The sequence below is a fragment of the Lemur catta genome, chromosome 10 (genome assembly GCF_020740605.2).
Source record: "Lemur catta isolate mLemCat1 chromosome 10, mLemCat1.pri, whole genome shotgun sequence".
NCBI classification, from domain to species: Eukaryota; Metazoa; Chordata; class Mammalia; order Primates; family Lemuridae; genus Lemur; species Lemur catta.
In genome coordinates, this window is record NC_059137.1 from 915,171 (window position 1) to 936,539 (window position 21,369).

The window sequence follows — 21,369 nt, forward strand, 5'->3', positions numbered from 1 at the left end:
TTCCGCTTCTGTGCAAAGGAAGTGAGTCAGGGGGTGCGGCCAGGCGGGGCTTGGGCTGGACGGAGGCGCCAGAGGGGGAGGCCTGGCTGACTTGCCCAGCTGCCCTGGCCAGAAAGTCACCTCCCCTCTGTGTTCTCCACGCCCACTCCGGGCTCCTCCCGCGTGCCCTCCCCCATACCTGGGCTCCTTGCACTTCAGGGTGTCCTCCAGGGGCCCTCACTCCCCCAGGACATCTCCTGCAGCCGCCTAACCCACCCACAAAGGGCAGGAGTGGAGGGGCAGGCAGAGTCACGCTCAGCTGAGAGCCCCCCAACTGCCTCCCTTATTGTCTCCCCCTTTTCTCTTCCCCTCCTCTGACCCCAATCTGGGGACTCAGACTAGGGCTCATTTCTTTTTCCTGTCCCTTCCTCTGTGCCTCAGCCTGGAGCCCCCTGCCCAAGACAGGGCAGCACACGCTGCAACAATGTTCTAGAACTGGGACTAGACCCTCACATGTGGCTCAGGGTCCCTGTGGGCGTTGGGGAGCAGATTTAGAAAGAACTGGGGCCAAGAGTAGGACCCTTCTCGCCCCCCACTTGCTGGCGGCCCCATTGGCACGTCTGTCTCTGCACAGGTGGTCACTGCTCCTCCAAGGCTGGCCAGCCGTTCAGCCAAGCCAGGCCCCCGTCCGTCCTGCCCCTGCCTGCCCCATCGTCCCAGCTGCGGAGCCTGGGCCCCTCCTACTGCCACACCTTTGCCATCCTGGACTTCCCTCCAGGCTCTGCTCACCTCCCTGCACCCACCCCACAGGGAAAGTCGACTGTGGGCCAGGGGTGTCGGCTCTCTCCAGGGTGTGGGGTCCGCAGGCCTGTCTGTCCCTGCTCCCAAGCCCAGCTCCCTGGGGTGAGGAACCACAGGCTCTCTCCAGGAGACAGGCCTGGAACCCAGGGACTGGTGTCCCACCCCGTGCAGGGCTGGCTGGGTGCTTGAGGACTTCAACCCCTGGCTCTGAGGCCACGCCCAGGCTCCCTGGGGCCAGGACAGAGGGGGATGGGGGTGCTGAGGGGAACAGTCCCACAAGCAAGGCCTGGGGGAGAGGCTAAGGACAGGGTCATGTGTGCGGAGGATGGGCTGTGAGTCCTGGGGGAGCGGCAGAGCTGCGGTTGGGTGGGCAGGTGGGAGGGAGCCCTCCCAGAACTGGGGTGCTGGGTACCCAGGGCTCAGATCCACCTCGACCCACAAGGGCAGGCCCTCGGCACGGGATCTTCCACCCCCCCCTCACCCTGGTGACGGTGCTGGGCTGTGGACACAAGGGTTCGGGTTGGCCTCTGGCAGAGGCAGCCCTTGGCCCACCTGGAGCCAGGCCTGCTCCCTCCACAGCTCTCCCAGGGCCCCTGCGGGACCCCACCTCCATGCTGGGGCCACAGGGCCTGGACAGCCACTCCCCGCCCGCACAGCCTGCCCCTGAACGAGGCCAGAGGAGCCCACCTGCACCCACCAGTCTGTCCCCCTTGACCGTGAGCCTCGGGGCCCTTCGCACACACAGCCCGGGGACCACACCGGGTATCCAGGTCCACTGATGGCTGCTCCTCACATCTCCGCTTTGCTCCCTGTCCACTCCCCTCCACACCTCCACCCTGCCCTGCCTCCCAGCCCAGACTGAGGAGGTGGAAGCTGCTGGCAGGGGACGGGGGAGTGCCTGCACCCGAGCCCGTCTCCCTCCATGAGGACAGCCCCTCTGGCTCACTCTGATCTAGCCGCCCACTACACTGTCCACTTTTTACCTCGCCAGCTCCTTCCCACCTGTTTAGAAACATGTGTTTCTTCCACCTTAAAATAAAAAACCAAAACATGCACTCCTGGCCCAAGCGTCCACACCCCACCCGCTTGCTTCTCACGCGGTCTCCAGGCTTCTCCTCCCCTCGCCCCCCCTACCCACGGCTGACCCCCACACAGCCTGACCCTCCTCCCTGGGCTGCTGAGACCCCCCATCAGCTGCCCACCCCCCGGCCCTGCCTGGTGGGCAGCCCAGAGCCCCACCCACCGGCTCTCATACCTCAAGCACCAGGCTGATGACGTCAGACCCACACCCCAGCCGTCTCCTGAGCTCAGAATGCCATCGCAACGCCTGTCCCACTCATAAGCCCTGACTGTCCTGGCAGCCCACCAGTAAGTTCCTGTCCGTCTGGAAACCCCATGGCCCTCCCTGCTAACGATGCGCAGAACCCATGTGCCAGCCTCTCCATCCTGCATAGCCCCACACTGTCTGTGTCCCCTGCTCGTCCCCTGCTCCCACCAGAGCCCTCAGCCTGGGACTTCCCTGCCCGCCCTGGAGCTCTCAGAGAAGACACAACAGGGCAAACCAAGGCACGACCTGGCGGTGCAGGTTCCCATGCAGCAGAGCCCAGAGGCTCCCAAACTCACCCGCCCCTCCTGACCCAGCACAGGGGGGTGGGCCTACATCGTGTGCAACGGCTCTGGGCTTACTCAGCCTTGGCAGGTGGCCCTGAGGAGACATCAGAGTGCGGCGCGGGGCCGTCTTCCCCTGAGCCACCCAGGGAATGACAGCACGAACCGCTGCCCAGCTGAGTGGTCTCTTCTGCTTGGAGCAGCGCCAGCTCTGCCCACGACCTTGGGCTCATCCTTGGCCCTCCTGGGGGCTCATGGCCCCTCATCTGTGCAGGGGGGGAGGAGCTGCTCACCCGGACTCAGTGTGGAAACAAAGCAGCTGTCTGCAAGGCGCTGCAGGGCTTCCTGCAGCCCACCTAGGAGCTGTCACCCGCCGAGCAGTCCAGAGACGTGGCCCACAGAGCTGCAGGCCCCATAAGGACGCTGTGTCCACGGCCAGCACAGAAACAGCTTAGCTGCAGGGTTTGCCAAAATGCCTTTTATTTACATAAATGAAAATTTCACCTGTGCACCAGCTGCCCCCATGTGGTAGGTTGAGAAGGTGCAGCTGAACGAGGAGGAGCACTCGGCTCCAAAGGTAAACTGAGGCAGCATGTGGGGCCCTGGGCTTTCTTTGCCATGCCTGCTACACCTCTGCTACATGGGCGCTGCGGGCAAGGGAGGCTGCCTGCGGGGACTTCGGCCGGCGGGACTGTCCGCCGCGGCGCAGGCCAGGCTGGAGGCTGCGCCCGCACTCCGCAGGGGCAGCAGGGCCATCTCTGCAGGCCCCGCGGCCAGAGCCCTGGGCTTCTGCCAGGTTGCCAACAGGGCAGTACCACCCTCCCCTTGCAGCCTCCCTGGGAGGCTCCACCCACCGTTAGCCCAGGCCCTGCCCTCGCCCCTGGAAAGCAGGAGGCTTTTCTGAGCCCCTCCACTGCCCCCCGTGCCTGCTGCGGCCACACAGACCCAGGGTGCAGGCAGGCACGACAAGCTTTCCGCGCTGTGCTGCCCGGAAGCCAGGGCTCTGGGGTAGGCACGCATGCCCCACACAGGGACGGCAGCCCCGCCAGCCCCGGGAGCAGCCACTGCCTGTACTGTGCAGGGTCCAACGGCGGCCTCTTCTCCTGGCTGTCCAGGACACGCCCCAGGAGGGGCCCCCACTCCCAAGCAGCCCCCAGAGGAGCCTCAGAGCCCGGCCGGGGCGGGCGCGCTGGGGAGGGGCAGCTCCAGGGCAGGCGTTTCTGCAGCCTGGGCCGGGCTGGGCTTGCGGTGGTCCAGCTGCTCCAGCTTCTCGCCGAGCTGGGAGTAAAGTTCCTTCACGGCCTCTCCACTCTGCGGGGAACCCACGGTTAGGGGGCGGCAACGCACGCAGGGCAGGCCCCACGGTCTCGAGGAAGAGTGCACCCCCCAGACACCTCCGCAAGCCAGGGCCAGTGCCCGCGGTGAGCACCAGAGGCTGGTGCTGGGCAGGCATGTTCGCTCGGAAGGCCCCAGGTGGGGGCACCCACCTGGCCTGTGGGCTCCAGGGCCTTCTGCAAGGCCTCCAGCTTGGACGGGGCCACCCTGGGATGCAGGTGGATGAGGAGCCGCAGCACGTGCCGGTGCACATTCTCCTTCCTGGGAAAGGGTGAGGCAGCCAGCAGACCTTGCTTCCTTCCCAGGCCCTGCCCACCTGCAGGCGGGCACAGCCTCTGCAGGCAGGGCCCACCCAGCCATGCCCGGGCACCCTGCAGGGTCAGTGGACACACCTGCAGCCCCTCGTCTGCGGGATGGGAAACCAGCCACCTCCCAGGCTGCAGTGGACAAGAACAGAAAGCACAGACGGTCCCCACTGTGCCCAGCTGGCCCCAGCCCGTGCACCTACCTTGGTGAGGCTGCGAGGAAGAAGCCATCAAAGAGGCAGCTGCAGAAATCCTCCAGGGCAAATTCGTCGGCCAGCAGCGCAAGGTTCCCCGTGAGCAAGTGAAGGAAGATGTCACTGAAGGCCAGGTCACCAAAAGTCTCCACTGCAACCAGAGCAGGCATCAGCCCGGCCCCACCCCAGAGCAGGCGACCCCAGCCCTCGGGGACTTGCATCTAGGGAGACCGTGCAGCACTCCTGGGGGTGCTCAGATGCAGTTCTCAGTTGACCTGAGGTCAGAACAGGGTCTTGGCAGGTGAGGAGGAGAGTTCACTAGACAGATGGGTAAGGGGCTGGCCAGGGGTGGAGGAAGCAGGGCTAAGCCCTGAGGGGGAGGGCAGGGGGAGGGGAGGGGACATGAGAGCTGGAGGAGGACTCTCCCGCTCCCTCGAGGCCGTGCCACAGGACTCTGGACTAAACTGACGTCAGAAGAGAGAAAACCCGAACAGACCACTAACTAGAGAAGCAACACAGCAAAGTGCCCAAGCGCCCGTCTCGAACGAATTCTAGCAAACCACCATCTCAATTATCCCACAGGAAAGACAACTAAGAAAAATGTCCAAATTCTTTCTGTGAAGCCAGACACCAAACACAACAGAGGTGGCAAAAGTACCCAAAGATGAGTCTCTCTCTCGACCAGTGGCACAAAAGCCAAAGCCACCGGGAGCCTCGAGGCACACAGGGTCACCTGCAGGGAGGGAGGACAGCCCCCCATGGACTTATGTCAGAAAGACCCCGGCCAGGCCACACGGGGGGGTTGGGGGGAACACATGCCCAGGAGACACTTCTCCACACCCGGGAGCGGCAGGCCTGGACAGGGGACTTTGTGAGGACAGATCTGGCCGATGCCACTTGCACCCACAGAATGCCCAGAACGTGTCAGGGAGGCCGGGCCCCCAAGATGCACCCCTGCAACACGGCTGACCGGGCTCAGCGGTCAGAGGGCCAGTGTGGTCACAGGGTGCTCAGGCAGGCACGTGGTCCTGACCCCGGGTGAGGAGAGGCACGAAAGTCAACGCCAGCAGAAGTGGCCCCTCTCCAACCCTGATTTGTTCTTTTTCCTCTTAGAGATGCAGGTCTCACCTGGCAGCCCGGGCTGGAGTGCCGTGGCGCCATCGGCTCACAGCAACCTCCAACCCCCCGGCTCCACCCATCCTCCGCCTCTGCCTTCAGTACCTGGGACTCAAGTGCACCCCTGCCCACTCTCCAATCCCAATTTGAACCACTGGCACAAAAATGTCATGAGACCATCATCAGGGAAATGTGGCCACTGTGGGGCATTTGGCACAAAGAAACTGGTGAACCGCCTCAGCTGTGAGTGTGGTCTGTGGCCAGTTTTTAAAAGCCTCCTTTTTTAGAGACGCCTCCTATGTGTTTGGAGCCAGCACTTGGGACATCCCGGATTTATAGCCAGACATCACCCTGAGCCACAGGTGGCCAAGCACTGACCCGTGGGGGTGGCGATCACCCTGGGTCTTCACCATACTGTACTCTTATTTTTCATTTGTTCAGAAATTCCCACCATAGAAGTGAAAAAATAAACAGGAAAGAATTCTAAAAGTCGACATCCATTCTTACTAGAACTCACTATAAACATAAGAATAGGCTGGGCGTGGTGGCTCACGCCTATAATCCTAACACTCTGGGAGGCAGAGGCAGGAGGATCGCTCGAGGTCAGGAGTTCAAGACTAGCCTGAGCAAGAGCGTGAGACCCCATCTCTACTAAAATATAGAAAGAAATTATCTGGACAACTAAAAATATATATAGAAAAAATTAGCTGGGCATGGTGGCGCATGCCTGTAGTTCCAGCTACTCGGGAGGCTGAGGCAGGAGGATCGCTTGAGCCCAGGAGTTTGAGGTTGCTGTGAGCTAGGCTGACGCCACGGCACTCTAGCCCAGGCAACAGAGCAAGACTCTGTCTCCAAAAAAAAAAACCACACAAAAAATAAAAAAAAATAAAATAAAAACGTAAGAATAAGTGAGCTCTTCCCAAAGGTGACTAAAAAGACACATCCCGGCCTGTGGGGCAGCAAAGCCGTCCTGGGGACACGGACGCCCCTGCCAAAGGCGGGACAAGCCACACGGCTGGTTTCTAGCCCGTTTCCAGCCACCACAACTAGACGGGAGAAAGAAACAAAAGGGCAGTCGCACACAGACTAACAAGGGGGACACTGAGAAACGCATGCTTAGGCGATTCCGTCCCCATGCGAGTGACGCGCACAGACCCGAGGACACAGCCCGCTGCACGCCAGGCTCCCGGCTACGCGCCTGCACAGCACGTTCCGCACCGAACACGGCAGGCGGCACTCGGCTGGGTGTTCCTGCCTCCAAACACAGAAAAGACACAGTAAAATCACAGCAATCTCACGGACCAGCACGGTTCTGCCACGGGCCAAAGAGCACGCGGCACATGATGGCACCAAGATGAACAAAAGAACAAGGCGATTTGAAGTTACTTGTGACTGTGTTCTTACAAGTCTCAAAAAACAAGCTGTGCCCCTGTGCCCAGCTGGGACGGCCTCTCCCTGGAGCCTCCCGAAGGAACCAGCCCACACACCGATTTTGGCCCCCTGAGCCTCACTTCAGACCTCTGACCTCCGGACCCGCAGGACGCTGTTTGTGTTGTTTTATGCAGCTAGGTCTGTGGTAATTGGCTCCAGCCACAGGGAGTCCACGCCAGGCTGAGTGCTCAGCTCCACGGGGGCTGGGCACAGATTAGCGCTCCAGACGGCTTCCTCCACACGGACTGGGAACAGACGCACGCGCCATGCTCAGATACACCAGCGACCCGGAAACACGCCTGGCGAGTGCCGTGGTCCTACCGCGTTCCCCAAGTTCTCGCACTGGAAACTTGACCCCCGGCCAACCGTGCAGAGAGGCGGGCCTTTAAGAGGTGACAAGGTCACGAGGGCTCTGCCCTCACGAGCAGATTAATGCCGTCATCTGGGGAGCAGGTTCCCGATAAAAGCATAAGTTTGGCCCCTTTCTCCATCTGTCTCTGCCTGGCTCTCAATGCCTGTCTGTTTATCTGTTTCTGTCATTTAATGTTTCTCTTAACGTTTCTGTCTCTGTGTATCTATCTCTTAATGTCTCTGTCTCTGAATGTTTCACTGTCTGTCTCTGTCTGTATGTCTGTTTCTGTCTCTGTCTCTTTCTATCCCTATCTCTGTCTCTGTCTCTCTCTGCCCCACCACCCTGTGCACCCTAACTTGCCCTGCCCCCTTCCACCATAGCATGACGTAGCAAAAAGTGCTTCACCAGATGCAGCCACTTGACCCTGGACTTCCCAGCCTGCAGAGCTGTAAGAAATCTCTGTCTTTACAGACGGCCCTGTCTCGGCTATTCTGTTACAGTAGCACAAAACGGACCAAGCCAGCAAAAAACCTGCAAGATCTTTCTGAAGAAACCACCAAACCCCCGAGTCAGCAAGACCCCAGGGCCTGTGTCATGACGACACAGAATGCTACAGAGGGCCCATCTCCCCAACACGACCTGAGTTACTCTTAAAGGGGTCCACTTGGACCCTTCCCTCTTCTTCCTGACTTGCAACTATCCCTCTCAGCTAGAGGCTCCCAGGGAAAGTGGGCTTGCCACTGCCTTGGGGGGCTGGTACACAAGCTTTCTCTAGCCTTTGAACCTTGCTGCCAGTCGGGCGGGACAAAATAAAGGTGGTTCCTGCATCACTTTTGTGGCAAAGAATGGTAAGACCCAGGGAGGAATCTGAAAACACAAAGCTGAGCCCCCCTCACTTCCCTACTAAAGTAAACTTGAGACAAAAACTTGAAGGTGAAAACCAAGCTAGCAAAGTCACAGGCGGAGATGGGAAGAGGGGCCATCTGCGACTCCTCTGGGGCCTGAGGGCCCCTTGCTGGCAGGCCATCGAGTGCAGCAGCCGGGCATCCCGGTGCAGACTCACCAAGCCCAGGCAAGAGGCGGAGGAGCGCGTTCTTGTTCCTCTGCTTGGTGACATGCAGGACGTAGTACAGCCCCACCTCGCAGGCCATGCGCTGCTCCTGCAGAAACCTGCCCGAGGCGGGGCGGGAGGGGGGGGGCAGTCAGACCTGCCCAGACCCCACCCCGCCCCGCGGCAGCCCCACCCGGACACCCCTTCCCGCCTGCTCCCCTCGAGCCCCTGTCGAGCCATACTTAGTGAAACTCTCAGGAAGCGTGTTTGGGTACGTGACTGGGGCTTTCTCCTCCACCGGAAGCTTCTGATCCACATTGAAGGTGTGGTCGTCCACCACGAAGGACATGAGCATCGGCAGGAACCTGGTGATGAGCTCCACCTCCTGGGGGCAGGGAGCCCATGGGCTGTGGGCCCACCCCTGGCCCCATGTCCCACTTTCCTGGTCCCCGGGTCCCCCTTCCTACCTCCTGAGCCCCCCACCCAGTGCTGTCTCCTCGAACCCCCAGCCTGGCCGTGAGTTTGGCTGCCCACATGAAGCCCCTCCTGGGCTGGGTCCACCTGGAGGAGCGACCACACAGTGGCCAGCCAGTCCCTGGAGATGCCCCAGGACACCCCAGCAGGCACTTTCCCAAAAGGAAGGTTGGGGCCTCCAGGAAGGAAGCTTTGGGACAAAAAGGGCCTCAGAAACACCTAGCCTGCCCTCCACTCCCCATGTACAGCCCACGGCCTCTCGTGGGAAAGTGGTCGGGCCCACCGGAGTCACGTTACCATCTTGGGCTCCTTGAAGACCTGGCTGTCAATCATGTCCCAGGCGCCCTGGCCCAGCGCCAGCAGCCGGAGCAGCAGGAGGAGGTCCGGGCTGTCCTACAGGAGCAGCAGCCTCAGTATGCGCTGACAACGTCCTGGGCTCTGACCCCACTTGTTACCCAGCAGGGTCTCTGGTGCCCAAGGCCACAACAGCCCATGCCCACACGCCCACCCAGCAGCCGCTGAGGAGCCTGCACTAACCCTGGGCAGAGTCTCCTGGCCGACCAGCTCCTGCAGGTGTCTGATGGTGCTCAGCGCCAGCGTGTTGATGGCAAATGGGTCACACAGGATCATGGACAAGTCCCTGAGAAGAACCAGCCCTCAGCATGAACTCGGGAAGCCCGGCCGCCCCCAGGGACCTCGGGGACTGGCTCCAGGGAGCCAGCCTCTCCACACAGAGCAGGCCGATTCCATTCTGGATTGCTTTCAAAGAAAACCTTAAGGTTCATAATTTATCTTTAACTTACTCAAAAATGTTTCACACTAAAGAGTTAAGAAACCAGAAAAAAAAAATTAAGGTCACATTTTGGTCCTGAAAACCTGACTAGGACTCTATAAAGTTCAGCCAGGGTCCTCCAGAGACAATTCCAACAGGGAAAGTGACTGAAGTGGGACCAGACAGCACTTGCGTGCCCACCCTCAGTGTGCAGGCCCCGCACTGCCGGGGACGCCAGAGCCCCAGCCCTGGGCCCCGAGGGGGCGCTCTGCTGCCCAGACTCGTCCCAAGCAACCGTATCCCACAGTGCCCGGCGGCACTCCTAAAGCCGGAATACCCCCAGCGACCCAGGGGGTAAGCCAGGTGCCCTGCCAAATGCCCCCGGGCGGCCCGGGAGCCAGGACCTGTGGAAGCGACCCTCACCCGAGGACCTGCTCCTGGCCCTTCTTCACTCCGTCCAGGAAGCCCTGCAGCTCCCGGGCTCTCTTGCTGTCCACGAACCGCTCCCGGATGCAGGCGTCCAGGCACCAGGTGAACTGCAGGAAGCACAGTCGGGACGTGGCCGGACCCCCAGGCTGACCTCGCCTCTCGCTCAGGCGCAGGCCGCCGTCTGGCCGACCACAGAGAGCACTTCCCGTGCCTCAGGGCAAAAGCAGGAAGGGTCAGGGCGCACAGCGAGGAGGTGACACTTGTTTTCTCTGAAGAGGGGCTCCTCAGGGCAGCCCCAGCGTGGGGCAGCCACTGCAGCCCTCCAAGCAAGGAAAGGCTGAGCAGGTGACACCAGAGTCCCCGGGACTCTGGGGGAGGGGAGGCCAGAGGCAGGCTGGGAAGTTGGGAGGAGGCCAGGGCGAGGGTCCAGGTGTGGCCACAGCCCCGCACCCCGCTGAGACAGAGAAAGGGCTGGAAGAGGCAAGAGAGTGTCACAGGGCCAGCCTGGTCTCTGGCTCAGACGCCACAGACAATGCCCAGTCGGGGTCTGCGGAGGTGCCGAGGGGCCGGCACACAGCCGATGGGTGGGTGGGGCCGGGTGGCCCCCGACCACCTGCACCCAAGGGGAAGGAGAGAAGCCAGGAGCAGAAGGAGGTGGCGCTACCTTGTGGCAGGGGTCCACGGTGCAGATGTCGCCCACATCCAGGTCGTGCAGGGACATGAGCAGCTCGGCCCGCAGTGTGCAGTAGTGCACGTTCCTCGTGCGCAGGAAGAGCGTGCGCAGAAACTGCAGCACCATGTCGTACAGCTTCACGCTCTTCCCCACCATCTGCGTCAGCCTCCGCACCACCTGGCAGTGAGACCAGCCGTCAGCCCCCAGGCCCTGTCCCGGGGAGGGCACACAGCCATCACACAGAGCGCAAGGACAACTGTTCTTTCTGCACGTGTTGGTGTAGTGTTTGCTCCTCTCTGGTGAGCCACTGGCACCCAGTCTGACCGCGGCAGGTCTGTTATCTTTAAAGTACTGACTCCACATCGGTCCCCACGGTTCTCTGAAAAGCCACTGGTCTATGACCAGCTGTGACCCCCCGCCGGTACCTCAGCCCCTTGCCTGTGAGGTCAGGCAGAGGCCAGGCCCACGGGCCGCTGTGAAAGGCAGTTGTCAGTTGCCAGCGAGCGACAGACTGGGGCCCAGAAAAGGACACACAGCCACGATGCCACGGCCTGGGGGCCTGGGCCAGGGCCTGTGCAGCCTCACTGCCCGTCCCTCAAGGCTGCCCACCCCGGCCCAGGCCGGCCCCCTCAGCTCGAGGCTGTGTGGCACCTCTCGTCCCATGACCGGCACCCAGGGCCACAGAGCAGAGGCAAGTCCCCCAGAGTCTGGAGCACAAACACCAATGTGCAAGTCCCCCCACCACTGAAGGGCTGTGCAGGGACACAGTGCCCAACCTTTGGCAGGGGTCACCTGCCTCACCCTTCCTCTGACACGGGACTCTCAGGAGATTCCCGTCCTGCGGCCACAGCCGACCAAGAAAGCTCCACTCAGCTGCTAGCTGGCCTTGGCCAACAGCCTTCGGCCCATGGCGCAAAGACACTCAGGGCAAGCCCAGGACGGTGGACACACCAAAAGCCCAACAGGCACCAGGCTGGACACAGCAAGTGGCGAGGGCAGCAAGCGGGGGCAGGAGCCAGCGACCGGCCCAGCAGTTCATCCTCCAGGGCCCCTGCCAGGGACTCTTGCTCACAGGACTCAGGAACCGATGGGCAGGGCCTGCACAGCCCCCACCACTCCCTGAGACAGGCACCTACACTCACCTCACAGGTGAGCAACCCACTCGTGGGCCAGCTGGGTACGGAACCCACAGCCCAAACTGACCCACACCGGAGGACTGCAAGGCAGTGTGCTACCCGGCCACCACAGCACTGGAAAATCATAGCGCACCAAGAATAATGACTGAAAAGTTCCCAGAAAGAAGACAGGCCACGCACCAAGTAATGAGAATCTGAGCAGCTTCAGACTCATCTGCACAAACAGATGCCTGGAAACAGTGTGAAAGGCCTTCAAAACTGTGAAACTACAATTTCAAATTTAGCCAATCAACTGTGAAGTCTAAACAAAATAAATTTCAGGTGCGTTAGGACTCTGAACTCATTTATGAAGGCTGTTTTTGAGGATGTTCTCCAACAAAAAGAGGACGAAACCAAGAAACGAAAGCTGAGGGACATCAACAACAGCGCGGCGAGTGCAGCCCATGGGCGCTGGGCACAGGAGCACAGCCTGCAGTCCCAGCCGCCTGCGAGGCCACGGCGGGAGGATCACCGGAGCCCAAGAATTGGTGACCAGCCTGGGCCATACAGCAGGACACCATTCAGAAAACCAAAACACAAAACCCACAGTGCAGGCCACCAGCTAAGGAGGAGACCCATAAACAGCCCACCACGTGAGAGCAGAAAGTCCAGGAAGAACGGGAGGTCCAGGACAGAGGGACGAGCTGAAAGCTGGGACGGGGAAGAAACCAAAGGACCATCGGAAACCTCAGGGAAGACACCCAAGGGACCACCGCCCTGCACATGAGCAGCAGATGGGAACGCCGCAGCGACACGTCCAGTCTGAGAGAGGCGGGGGTGGGGCTACGTGGCATCAGACGACACAGACACCTCCCTCCAGGAGCACCGGCGTCGTGACATGACCTGGAGACACAAGCCCCACAGTGGGGTCCGCAGACAGGGCCAGCGACCAGCAACATGCAGGGCAGCGTTGCACTGGGGCCAGGGCAGCGCCCACTGCAAAGGCAGAGTGGGGGGCTGGGAAGGAAGCTTCTCCCTGGAAACCTTTCTGCTGTCCGGGATGTTCTACGATTTGCATGTCTTATGTGTGTAAAACATCACTGTGAGAGACGATCAACCTAGGACAAGGCAGATCACAGGGGCACTGAGCCACTGGGACAGGAGGGACAGGGACAGGAGGTGGGGAAAAGGCTGGGGACATGTGGGGACCTTACAGCACGCAGAGGCTGAGGGCTCTGACGGCAACAGAACAAGAAAGGGACCTATGAAGGGTCTGAGCTGGGAACAAGCAGGAGGGTGGAGATAGCCAGCCCCCCCCCCCCACCAGCCACCTGTACATGGCCAGGACCCTTCCTGCCCAAATGGAGCCACAAGCCACACCTGACTCTTCAGCATTTGAAAGCTGACAACTGACATGCGCTATAAGTGTGAAAGATACCTCTGATTTCAAAAACTTAGTGACCACCAATGAAAAAGCATCATAACTCAATAATAAGCTTTCACGCAGATTACATGCCGAAAGGTTATACTCTGGACACACTAGGCTAAACAAAACATATGAGAAGCCACAGCGATGGCTCCCACCTGGAGTCTCAGCCCTTTGGGAGGCTGAGGCAGGAAGATCACTTGAGCCCAGGAGTTGGAGGCTGCAGTGAGCTGTGCTCGTGCCACTGCACTCCAGCCTGGGCAACACAGTGAGACCCTCTCTCTAAAAAAAAAAAAAAAGAAAACTGATTTCATCTATTCCTTTTTTCCTTCTTAACGTGGATACTACGAAATTTTAAATAACTTCTATAGCTGTTTCAGCTTCTTCTCAGGAACCTGCATGACACCACAGGCCTCCTGTGAGTGGTGCCTGTGTCCCTACGTCTCCCTCGGACAGGCCAAGAGGCCTCAGCTCCCCACGGAGACTTGACGCTGAACAGTCCTACTCTGAAATCAGCTAGTTAGGAAATCTCAATATAAAAAAAGCCAACAGTTACAAACGGGAGCTTAGAATAATGCCAGTGCTACTAGGATAACACTGGGTAGAACCTTCAACGCTCTGTCTTCCAAACAATGAAAAACAAAGAACTCAACTTCAACCACGTTAACAAGTTATGTAAACATTTGAAAATTTAAGAATCAAGCAACCTGCTGTTTAGAAGTACAGGCGCAGTTGTCACTTTTCATTAAAAGCCTTTCCTGCAGATTGTAACATTCTTCACGTATCACTTTTTGAAAAGCAAAATATACACAAACACAAAACCCACCGAGCTGCTTTCCAGCCATGCATACCGGCCCACTCCTTCAGGAACAGGAGGGCCCAAACATGCAAGGACAGCAAGGAGTTGCTCCACCTGCAGCTGAAGGGGCTGCCACAGGTCGGCGCCCCCCCTCACCTCGCCCTGGCGCCTGGTCTTGGGGGAAGGACTGAAGAAGTTGTGCAGGACAGAGAGCTCCGTGCTGAAGAGCGCACTCTCCTTCTCCAGGATGTACTGCTTCAGCAGTGGGGAGACCTCGTCCCCGAAGAGTGCCTGGTTGTCCTGCCAAATCTGCCGCTTCACCTCCACGGCGCAGGCTCGGTACAGCTCCTTGTCAGCCATCACTAGCTTCAGCTTCTTCTCAGGAACCTGTGTGACACCACAGGCCTCCTGTGAGTGGTGCCTGTGTCCCTGCGTCTCCGTCAAGACAGGCCACAGAGACTGCCTCGAGCCCAGCCCCACCGGACAGGGGCATCTATGACTGGCACCCCAGGCCCTAGTAGGTGCAGGCAGACATGCTGAATACCAACAGTTCTTTTTTTTTTTTTTTTTTTTTGAGACAGAGTCTCGCTTTGTTACCCAGGCTAGAGTGAGTGCCGTGGCGTCAGCCTAGCTCACAGCAACCTCAAACTCCTGGGCTTAAGCGATCCTACTGCCTCAGCCTCCCGAGTAGCTGGGGCTACAGGCATGTGCCACCATGCCCGGCTAATTTTTTCTATATATATTTTTAGGTGTCCAGATAATTTATTTCTATTTTTAGTAGAGACGGGGTCTCGCTCAGGCTGGTCTCGAACTCCTGACCTCGAGCGATCCACCCGCCTCGGCCTCCCAGAGGGCTAGGATTACAGGCGTGAGCCACCGCGCCCGGCCTACCAACAGTTCTTTCTCAGAAAGGGCCCCAACTCTGACTCAAGTGCCGAGCTTCAGTCTTCATGTGACTTAACTGGCAGAAGCCAGGACAGAGCTTCACTGGGACAGCAGCGTATCAAACCTCCTTGGAGCTAAGCGGCTGCCTGGACCACGTGCACAATGCTACTTCCACCAACCAAGGGTTTGCAGGAGACCCACCCTCGACTTTTACCTTGGGCAGGTGCTTCATGACACACATCACCACTGGCTGCAAAGATGGCATCTTGACCAGGGAAAAGCTCTTCTCCAGAAGATCTTCCAGCTTCTTGTACCTTGTACCAAGGGGATGACAAATGCTGCTGAATCGGTAACCAGGCTGCGAAGTGGGCTGCACATCTCCTCTGCCCACCCTTGGCAAGTGGAGACCTACCTTTCCTCAGCCTTCCCCTCCGAGGCAATGGCTGACACTCGCTCCAACAGTTTGTCCCGCAGCTCATCAAACACCGACTGGTGGAACTCCAGCCGCGGCGTCCCGTGTAGGTCCAAGAAGGGCAGGGCCGACTGCAGGGAAGGCAGCAGCACGCCATTCTCTGTCTGAGGAAGAAGTGAGTGCGGATACACCTGGCTCACTGGGGCGACAACAGAAGCTGCAGCCGCAGTCAAGTCTGCCCATGCACCCCAGATGCCCCGAGTCCACAAGGAAACGTGTCCACGGAGGTTCGCAGCAGCGCTGGAGGCAACCGCAAAAACGGGAAACCAACCCGTCCTCCAACAACGGGGTCCCAGCTCAGGACATTCGGTACTCCACCCGGTGGAACAGAACGCTGCTACGTGAAGGAAGCCAGAAAACTCCCCACTTCCCAAGCGCCTCGCCCCCTGGCCGGACTCCCGCCGCCCGGGGCAACCCCCTGGGCCCGGCGCCCGCGGCCCCGCCTCACCTGGAACTGCTCGATGGCCTTGAGCGGCTCGGTGCAGTTGGTCAGGGTCTCCTTCAGGTCCTCGCCGTTGGCCACGCCCAGGTCCTGCAGCCCCGCGAACATGGCCGAGGCCCCTGCCGCCGCCCGGTTCGGCGCCCCATCCCCGCCCCGCTCCCCCGGCGCCGCAGCGGACGCCGCAGGCGCCCCAGAAGCCCGCTCCCCCGGGCCTCGCGGGCCGCCCGGGCCCCGCTCCCCCGCGCCCTCCAGCTCGGCCACGTCCCGCCCGCAGCGCCGCTCCGCACAGGTCCCGCAGCCGCCCACTTCCGCCCCGCACAGCCCGGGTCCTCCCGCCAAACCGGCCCCGGGAAACGCCGCCGCGGTCGCGCGCGAGTTCCTAGGAGCAGCGCCCTCCCCTGGCGGGAGACTGAGCTACATCACTGCGCAAGGGGCGGTGCCCGGACGGCGCACGGGCCGCCACGCAGCCCCGCCCGCCCGGCGTGGGCCCGCCCACGCAGCCCGCCAGCGCCCCTCCCCCGCCACTGGCTCCGCCCACGGGGCTGTGCGGCGCCGACCGGCGTGCGCGTGGCAGGGAGGGCCGGTCGCTCCGGGCCGGGGCGGGGGGCTAGGGGCAGGTGGGGCCGCGGGCTGTCCGTGCCCCGGGGCGGGAAGACAGCTCTGGGCGTGTGCCCGGGCGCCCGTCGGGGTCGGCCTGCTTTATAAATTTAAGAACTGACATTTTGGCCAAGTAAATTTTATTTTTATGATCGCGGAAAGCGAGCGCTGTTGCTATCTCACAGCAGCTTCTGTTAGTATTTTGCGTGAGAAAATGGAGCACTGCCGCCCTGGAAGCCCCCTGCACCCAGGTCCCGCCAGGTGCACGACGCGCACACTCCCCGGAGCTTGGCTTCCTCCGCGTAGGGTTGTTGCAAAGACTGACATCCAGTGGGGCCGGCGGGACCTGGCGGTCGCCTGGCTCAGCGGAAACAAGCCACTGCTGTCCTCGGTGGCACGTGAGGATCTGACAGCCAGGCCCACCCCAGGTGGTGGACTCTCAGGCTGAGTCTATCGAGCTGTGAATGAAGTCCCTTGCCCTTAAGGTGCAAGAAGCTCATTCCCGGCAGGTGGGCTCTTGTTGCTACCTGTGCAAGCTCCTGGACCCAGCATTCAGCCCTGCAGCCTCCACACCTCTTCAGCTGGCCTCCCTCCACACCTGCGTCCTCTCCCAGCCTCTGCCACACCAAACACCACACCCTCTCCCTTTTCATATGCCTTTGCTGCTGAGGTTTGCTCTGCTAAAAATTTCTTTCCTGCTAGCCAGGAAACTCTTGCTCATCCTTGAAGGACCCTTCCTCCACCACCCTCTCCAGGATGTCCTCCCTCCTCAACCCAGATGGAGGAGCTTGCTCCCTTCTTCCTGCTACTCCCACTCCCAGCTTTTGAGCAGGGCTCCTGTTCCTGCCACCTGGGACTCAGTTCCCAAGGCCAGGGCTGCCACAGCTCTACTGGTGTTGATGCTGGCCAAGCTGGTCAGCCCAGGACCCTGCATGAAGGTCCTACTGCCCTGATTCAACATCCAGCTAATTCCCTGAGCCTTGGCTTCCTCTGCAACAGAGGGTGATGCTGACACCATGGCAGCAGCTGCTGCAGAAACTTTTTGAAGACGTTCAACTCTGGGCCTGGCCCGGGGCTTGGATTGGGGGAGGGTGAGAACACCTGGGCTGTAGGGAGGGCACCTGGAGGAACTGGTGCTGCCACAGCAGCGACCACTAGCTGCAGGTTAGGCTCTTGGAGGTAGCAGTCTTGGGTCCCCAGCCCAGGTAGGAGGGCAGGCCAAAGGTGTCAAGGGGACCAGCAGTCCCGCTGCTGCTGCTGCTGCTGCTGCTGCTGCTGCTGCTGCAGGCCTAATTGGCCAAGGCCAAGGGAGTCCACTTCCTGTGACTTGGCCTGCAGAGCCCTGGGCCAGAGTTCTCAGAGCACCAGTGACTAAGCCACTGGGTCTTCAGGTCAAGGCCTGGGGGAAGTGGGGCCAGGCCCTGATGAGCTGGTCCTCTCAGCCCTCCCTGGAAGCTGGGCGGGCAGCTGAGGGAATCTGGCCCCCACCTCCATCCCAGCAGTCAGTTCTTTGCCTCAGCAAGAAGACTGACCCTCAGGTAGACCGGCAGCTGGACCAGTGTCCTGGGTGGCATGGCTGGGTGGGGGTGTCCTCCACTGCCCACAGGCCACCCTTTCACCCTGTATGAGGCCAGGGAGCTCAGGGTCAGCCACCCCAACCCCCCCAGAAGAGCGCACCCATGAGGGACAGCTGAATGGAGATCCCCCAACAGGGAAGCCCAAAATGAGAGACCATCAACAAGCCACATCGTCAAGACTCCCAGCTGGGTGAGGGATGGGCACACCACAGAGTTCAGAAGAACCAACAAATTTTTGTATACCCGGGGGGACGGGCAGGTGGGGGCTCTGGGCTGGGCTCTCCTTGTCCACAGCCCATAGAAGCATCAGCCGGCCAGGAGGGTGGTTCACGGGTGCCCAGAGGGTCAGAGGGCCAGGCCAGGGGTGCTGAGTGGCAGAGGCAGGCCTGGGGAAGCCCCAAGGGAGGCCACTTGATAACCGGCCGAGCAGGCTGTGTCCAATGGGCTCTAGAGCGTGCAGAAGGGGCCCGTGTCGTGCCGCTTGGGTCTGCGCACGCCCTGGATGACCACTCCCGGCGCGGACGGGAAGCGTGAGTTGTAGCAGTCCTCCACGTGGTAGGCGGCGGGGCCCGGGGTCCGGGCTAGAGAGAGAGCAGGCTGGGAGCCCCACCCCGCGGCAGCGCCTGCCCCTGTCCCCAGCTCCCAGCCCCCACCCCGGGACCCTGGACCCTAGTCCTGACCCTTGATCCCACCCTCAGGCCCGGGCCTGGCCCTGCCCTCTCCGAGGCCTCCTTACAGGAGCTGACCCAGGAGACGAACGCAGGGGAGCGGCTCATGGAGAAGGCGGGCGAGCGGGGGCCCTGCAGACTGCACCCTGGGAGGACGTTGTAGGTGCTGGGGCCAGGGCGCCTCTCGCCGGGCGCCCGCAGGGAAGCCCGGAGCAGGGGCGGGACTCGGAGGCGCCGCTCCCCGGCCGGGAGCAGCCTGGGGCGCACCTGGCCCTCCGTCTGGGAGGCGGGCCTGCGGCCCCCGAAGCTGAAAGCGGGGCCGGCCGGCCGGCTGAGCGGCGGGGCGTCGGCCGGCGACGGCCACTGCGAGGAGGAAAAAGACAGAGCCGCGGAGTCCTCGCCCCCGCCCCGGCCCCGCCCACTCCCGTGCGGCCCCTCCCCCACCGCCTCCCTTCTCCTTGCCCCTCCTTCTCCCCCGTCCCTGCCCTCCCCCTCTCCTCCCCTTCCCCCCAGCCCCCCTCGGGGCTAGTGCCGCCACCTTTTGCTCCCGGTTGAAGTCGGCCTTCTGCGTGAAGGGGCTTTCGCTCTGGAGCCAGGGGGTCTGCCACGCCCGGCGGCCGCCGCCCTCTGCAGTGGGCGGAGCGTCGGGTGGGGGAAGGCGGGGCGCAGGGGTCCTCAGGCAGGGGTGGGGGGCGACGAGAGGGGGTTTCAGGGCAGAGGCAGAGGCCCCCATTGCCCTGGTGGGCTGGGGACTCAGGGAGGGGACACGCACCTCGGCCCTGGGGCTTGCGGCCCATGCTGTAGCGGGGATGCGGGGAGGATTCGCGCACGGACGCACTGGGCACCTGGTACTTGGTGGGGCCGGGGACATCCAGGTCGGCCACGAGTGGGGGCCGCCGCTCCAGCGCTGGCCACGGGAAGCAAGTTCTGGGCCTGGTTCCTCCCAGCAGGCCCCTCCCCCACCCAAGACCAGCTAGGGGTGCGGGGGTAGCCAGGACCCTCACTCACACAGCTCCCTCAGGGTCTGGGTGTAGGCAGGTGAGAACTCCTGGGTGGTGCCCCTGTGTAACCGGAGGACTGCTGGGACCTTCTTCGTCTTTGAGGACCACATCTCATCCCAGGCCGCCCTGGGCTCTGGGCCTGGCAGCACCGCCGCAGCATTGGGCCTGCAGGGAGACGGGCAGCCACTGTCCACCCAGCCCACGGGCCACCCCCACCATGCTGCCCCCCAGCCTGCCCACCACCCTCTGAAGTTACTGGGTGGGCTCTAGTGGCTTCTGCCTTAGGGGTCCATGGGTCCAGTGTTTGCCTCCATTGATGTAAAAATTTGCCAGGAATTTCACTGCCTTCTGGTCAAAATTCATTTTCAGAGACTCAGGGCTCCCTTCCCCAAGGGCACTTCTGGGGGGTTCTGTGACTTCACTAGTGGGCCCCTCTGTTGCCAGGGGCTTCCTGGGAAGAAGCATTGTTCAGTGGGGTCTCCAGCCCCAAGGGACCCTCCCCTACCTGCTCTTGGCCAAAGTCTCCTCTACTCCCTTCCCCACTTTCTGTCCCAACACCTTCCCCTCTCCTGCACTCCAGGGTCTCCTGGGAGGGCAGGGTACACTCCAGTGGGGCTTCTGGGAGAACTGAGGCCCCTGCAGAGGGTGGAGAAGGGAGCAGAACTTGTATTTCCCAAGTCCTACCAGATGCCCAGCTGTGTGGGGCCAGCCAGAAAGACTCTTGGGGCTAGGATGGAGGGAGGAGTCCATGAAGGCTCCCTGGAGGAGGAGAAGGAGCAGCCACCCCACCCAGAAACCCACTTGTGGGAAAAGCGAAGCAACATCATTGGATGAGTCTGAGAGGGCCAAGAGGATGCCAGAGGCAGGCGAGCCCAAGCAGGGCTGGGTCAGAGAAACTGTCTTCTGCCTGGGGGCACAGAGGCCAGGAGGAGGCCAGAAGGTGTCACAGACGGACCAGGCTGTCCAGCCAAGCTGCAAAGGAGTAATGAGCCTGAGCAAGCACGAGCCTGTCTGGAGCTGACCTTGGCCCAAATCTGAGGCAGGGCCTGGTCAAGAATGTCTGGTCCACGGAGCCTCCTCTGGGCCTTCCTCCGCCCTGACCGAGCCTGTCCCTGCAGTCCTCCCCACTGACGCGCCTGGCCCTGGATGGACGCGTGCTTGAGGAAACACGTTTTATTTGGGTGAGGGGTTCACAAACTGTGCTCCAGGGCCCCCTCCCAAGCTGTGCAGTGTTCTTTGGGGACAGTGGCAGCGGCTGTGAACGTAACTGTGTTACACTTTGCTAACGAAAGCTCTGTCATTGGACACTGAGGTTAACGCCAGTTCCTCTCTGTGGTAAACACTGCCATGATCAATAGCACTGCACGTGTATCATCAGCTAAACACCAGGCCATTTCCTTAGGACCGGTTCCTAAGAGTGGAAGCAATGGGCAAAGTGTGCAGTGTCTTGTGTGGACTCGATCTGTTACCAAATTGCTTTCCAGAGGCACCTCCCAAATTAGAGGCTCTTCTATGACCCTGCCAGCAACGAGCCTTAGAAACTGCAATTATCAGCATTTATTTAAGGTTCAAGTTAATATCCATGTTTATCGACTATGGTCTTTTTAAAATACTGTTCACATTGTGTATGCATTTTCTACTGGGGTGTCAACTTTTCATATTTTTGTTTTGTAGGAACTTTTTATGTGGATATTTCTGTTCCTAGCACTTGTTGCAAACTTTTTTTTTTTCCAGTTTTTAGTTTGGTTTTTAGTATTTGACATGTAGATGAACCCATTAACCTTTTCCTTTATTATATCTCCATCTTTATGGTTAGAAAGTCCTTCCTATATATATAAAAAAAAATCAGGATTTGTTTAAAATGTAA

At 60.7% G+C, this 21,369-nt stretch overlaps 2 protein-coding genes across 2 annotated transcripts; both read right to left on the bottom strand.

The window, feature by feature from the left end:
• Nucleotides 1-2,851: 2,851 nt before the first annotated feature.
• Nucleotides 2,852-15,998, bottom strand: NELFB (negative elongation factor complex member B). Its single transcript, XM_045562573.1, has 13 exons — nt 15,666-15,998; nt 15,158-15,321; nt 14,960-15,059; nt 14,017-14,247; nt 10,512-10,697; nt 9,842-9,954; nt 9,184-9,286; nt 8,944-9,039; nt 8,415-8,557; nt 8,185-8,291; nt 4,232-4,373; nt 3,876-3,984; nt 2,852-3,699 (listed from the first exon to the last, which is right to left on the bottom strand). Exons 1-13 carry the CDS (start codon nt 15,765-15,767, stop codon nt 3,553-3,555), a joined length of 1,743 nt encoding a protein of 580 aa, XP_045418529.1. The 5' UTR covers nt 15,768-15,998; the 3' UTR covers nt 2,852-3,552.
• Nucleotides 15,999-18,204: 2,206 nt separating this feature from the next.
• Nucleotides 18,205-19,967, bottom strand: STPG3 (sperm-tail PG-rich repeat containing 3). The gene is made up of 6 exons (XM_045563165.1): nt 19,759-19,967; nt 19,510-19,667; nt 19,274-19,408; nt 19,040-19,128; nt 18,570-18,864; nt 18,205-18,414 (listed from the first exon to the last, which is right to left on the bottom strand). Exons 1-6 carry the CDS (start codon nt 19,965-19,967, stop codon nt 18,281-18,283), a joined length of 1,020 nt encoding a protein of 339 aa, XP_045419121.1. The 3' UTR covers nt 18,205-18,280.
• Nucleotides 19,968-21,369: the final 1,402 nt, after the last annotated feature.

What these genes read in the sequence shown, in the direction of transcription:
- NELFB (XM_045562573.1), bottom strand. Translation starts at nt 15,767, where the DNA reads ATGTTCGCGGGGCTGCAGGACCTGGGCGTGGCCAACGGCGAGGACCTG. An exon ending in AGGCCATCGAGCAGTTCCAG is followed by an intron (nt 15,322 to 15,665) that starts GTGAGGCGGGGC and finishes CTTCTTCCTCAG; the next exon opens with ACAGAGAATGGCGTGCTGCT. An exon ending in GGCCAGGAGCAGGTCCTCGG is followed by an intron (nt 9,287 to 9,841) that starts GTGAGGGTCGCT and finishes GGTTCTTCTCAG; the next exon opens with GGACTTGTCCATGATCCTGT.
- STPG3 (XM_045563165.1), bottom strand. Translation starts at nt 19,967, where the DNA reads ATGCTTCTTCCCAGGAAGCCCCTGGCAACAGAGGGGCCCACTAGTGAA. An exon ending in AAGCCACTAGAGCCCACCCA is followed by an intron (nt 19,668 to 19,758) that starts GTAACTTCAGAG and finishes GTCTCCCTGCAG; the next exon opens with GCCCAATGCTGCGGCGGTGC. An exon ending in ACTTCAACCGGGAGCAAAAG is followed by an intron (nt 18,865 to 19,039) that starts GTGGCGGCACTA and finishes TCCTCCTCGCAG; the next exon opens with TGGCCGTCGCCGGCCGACGC.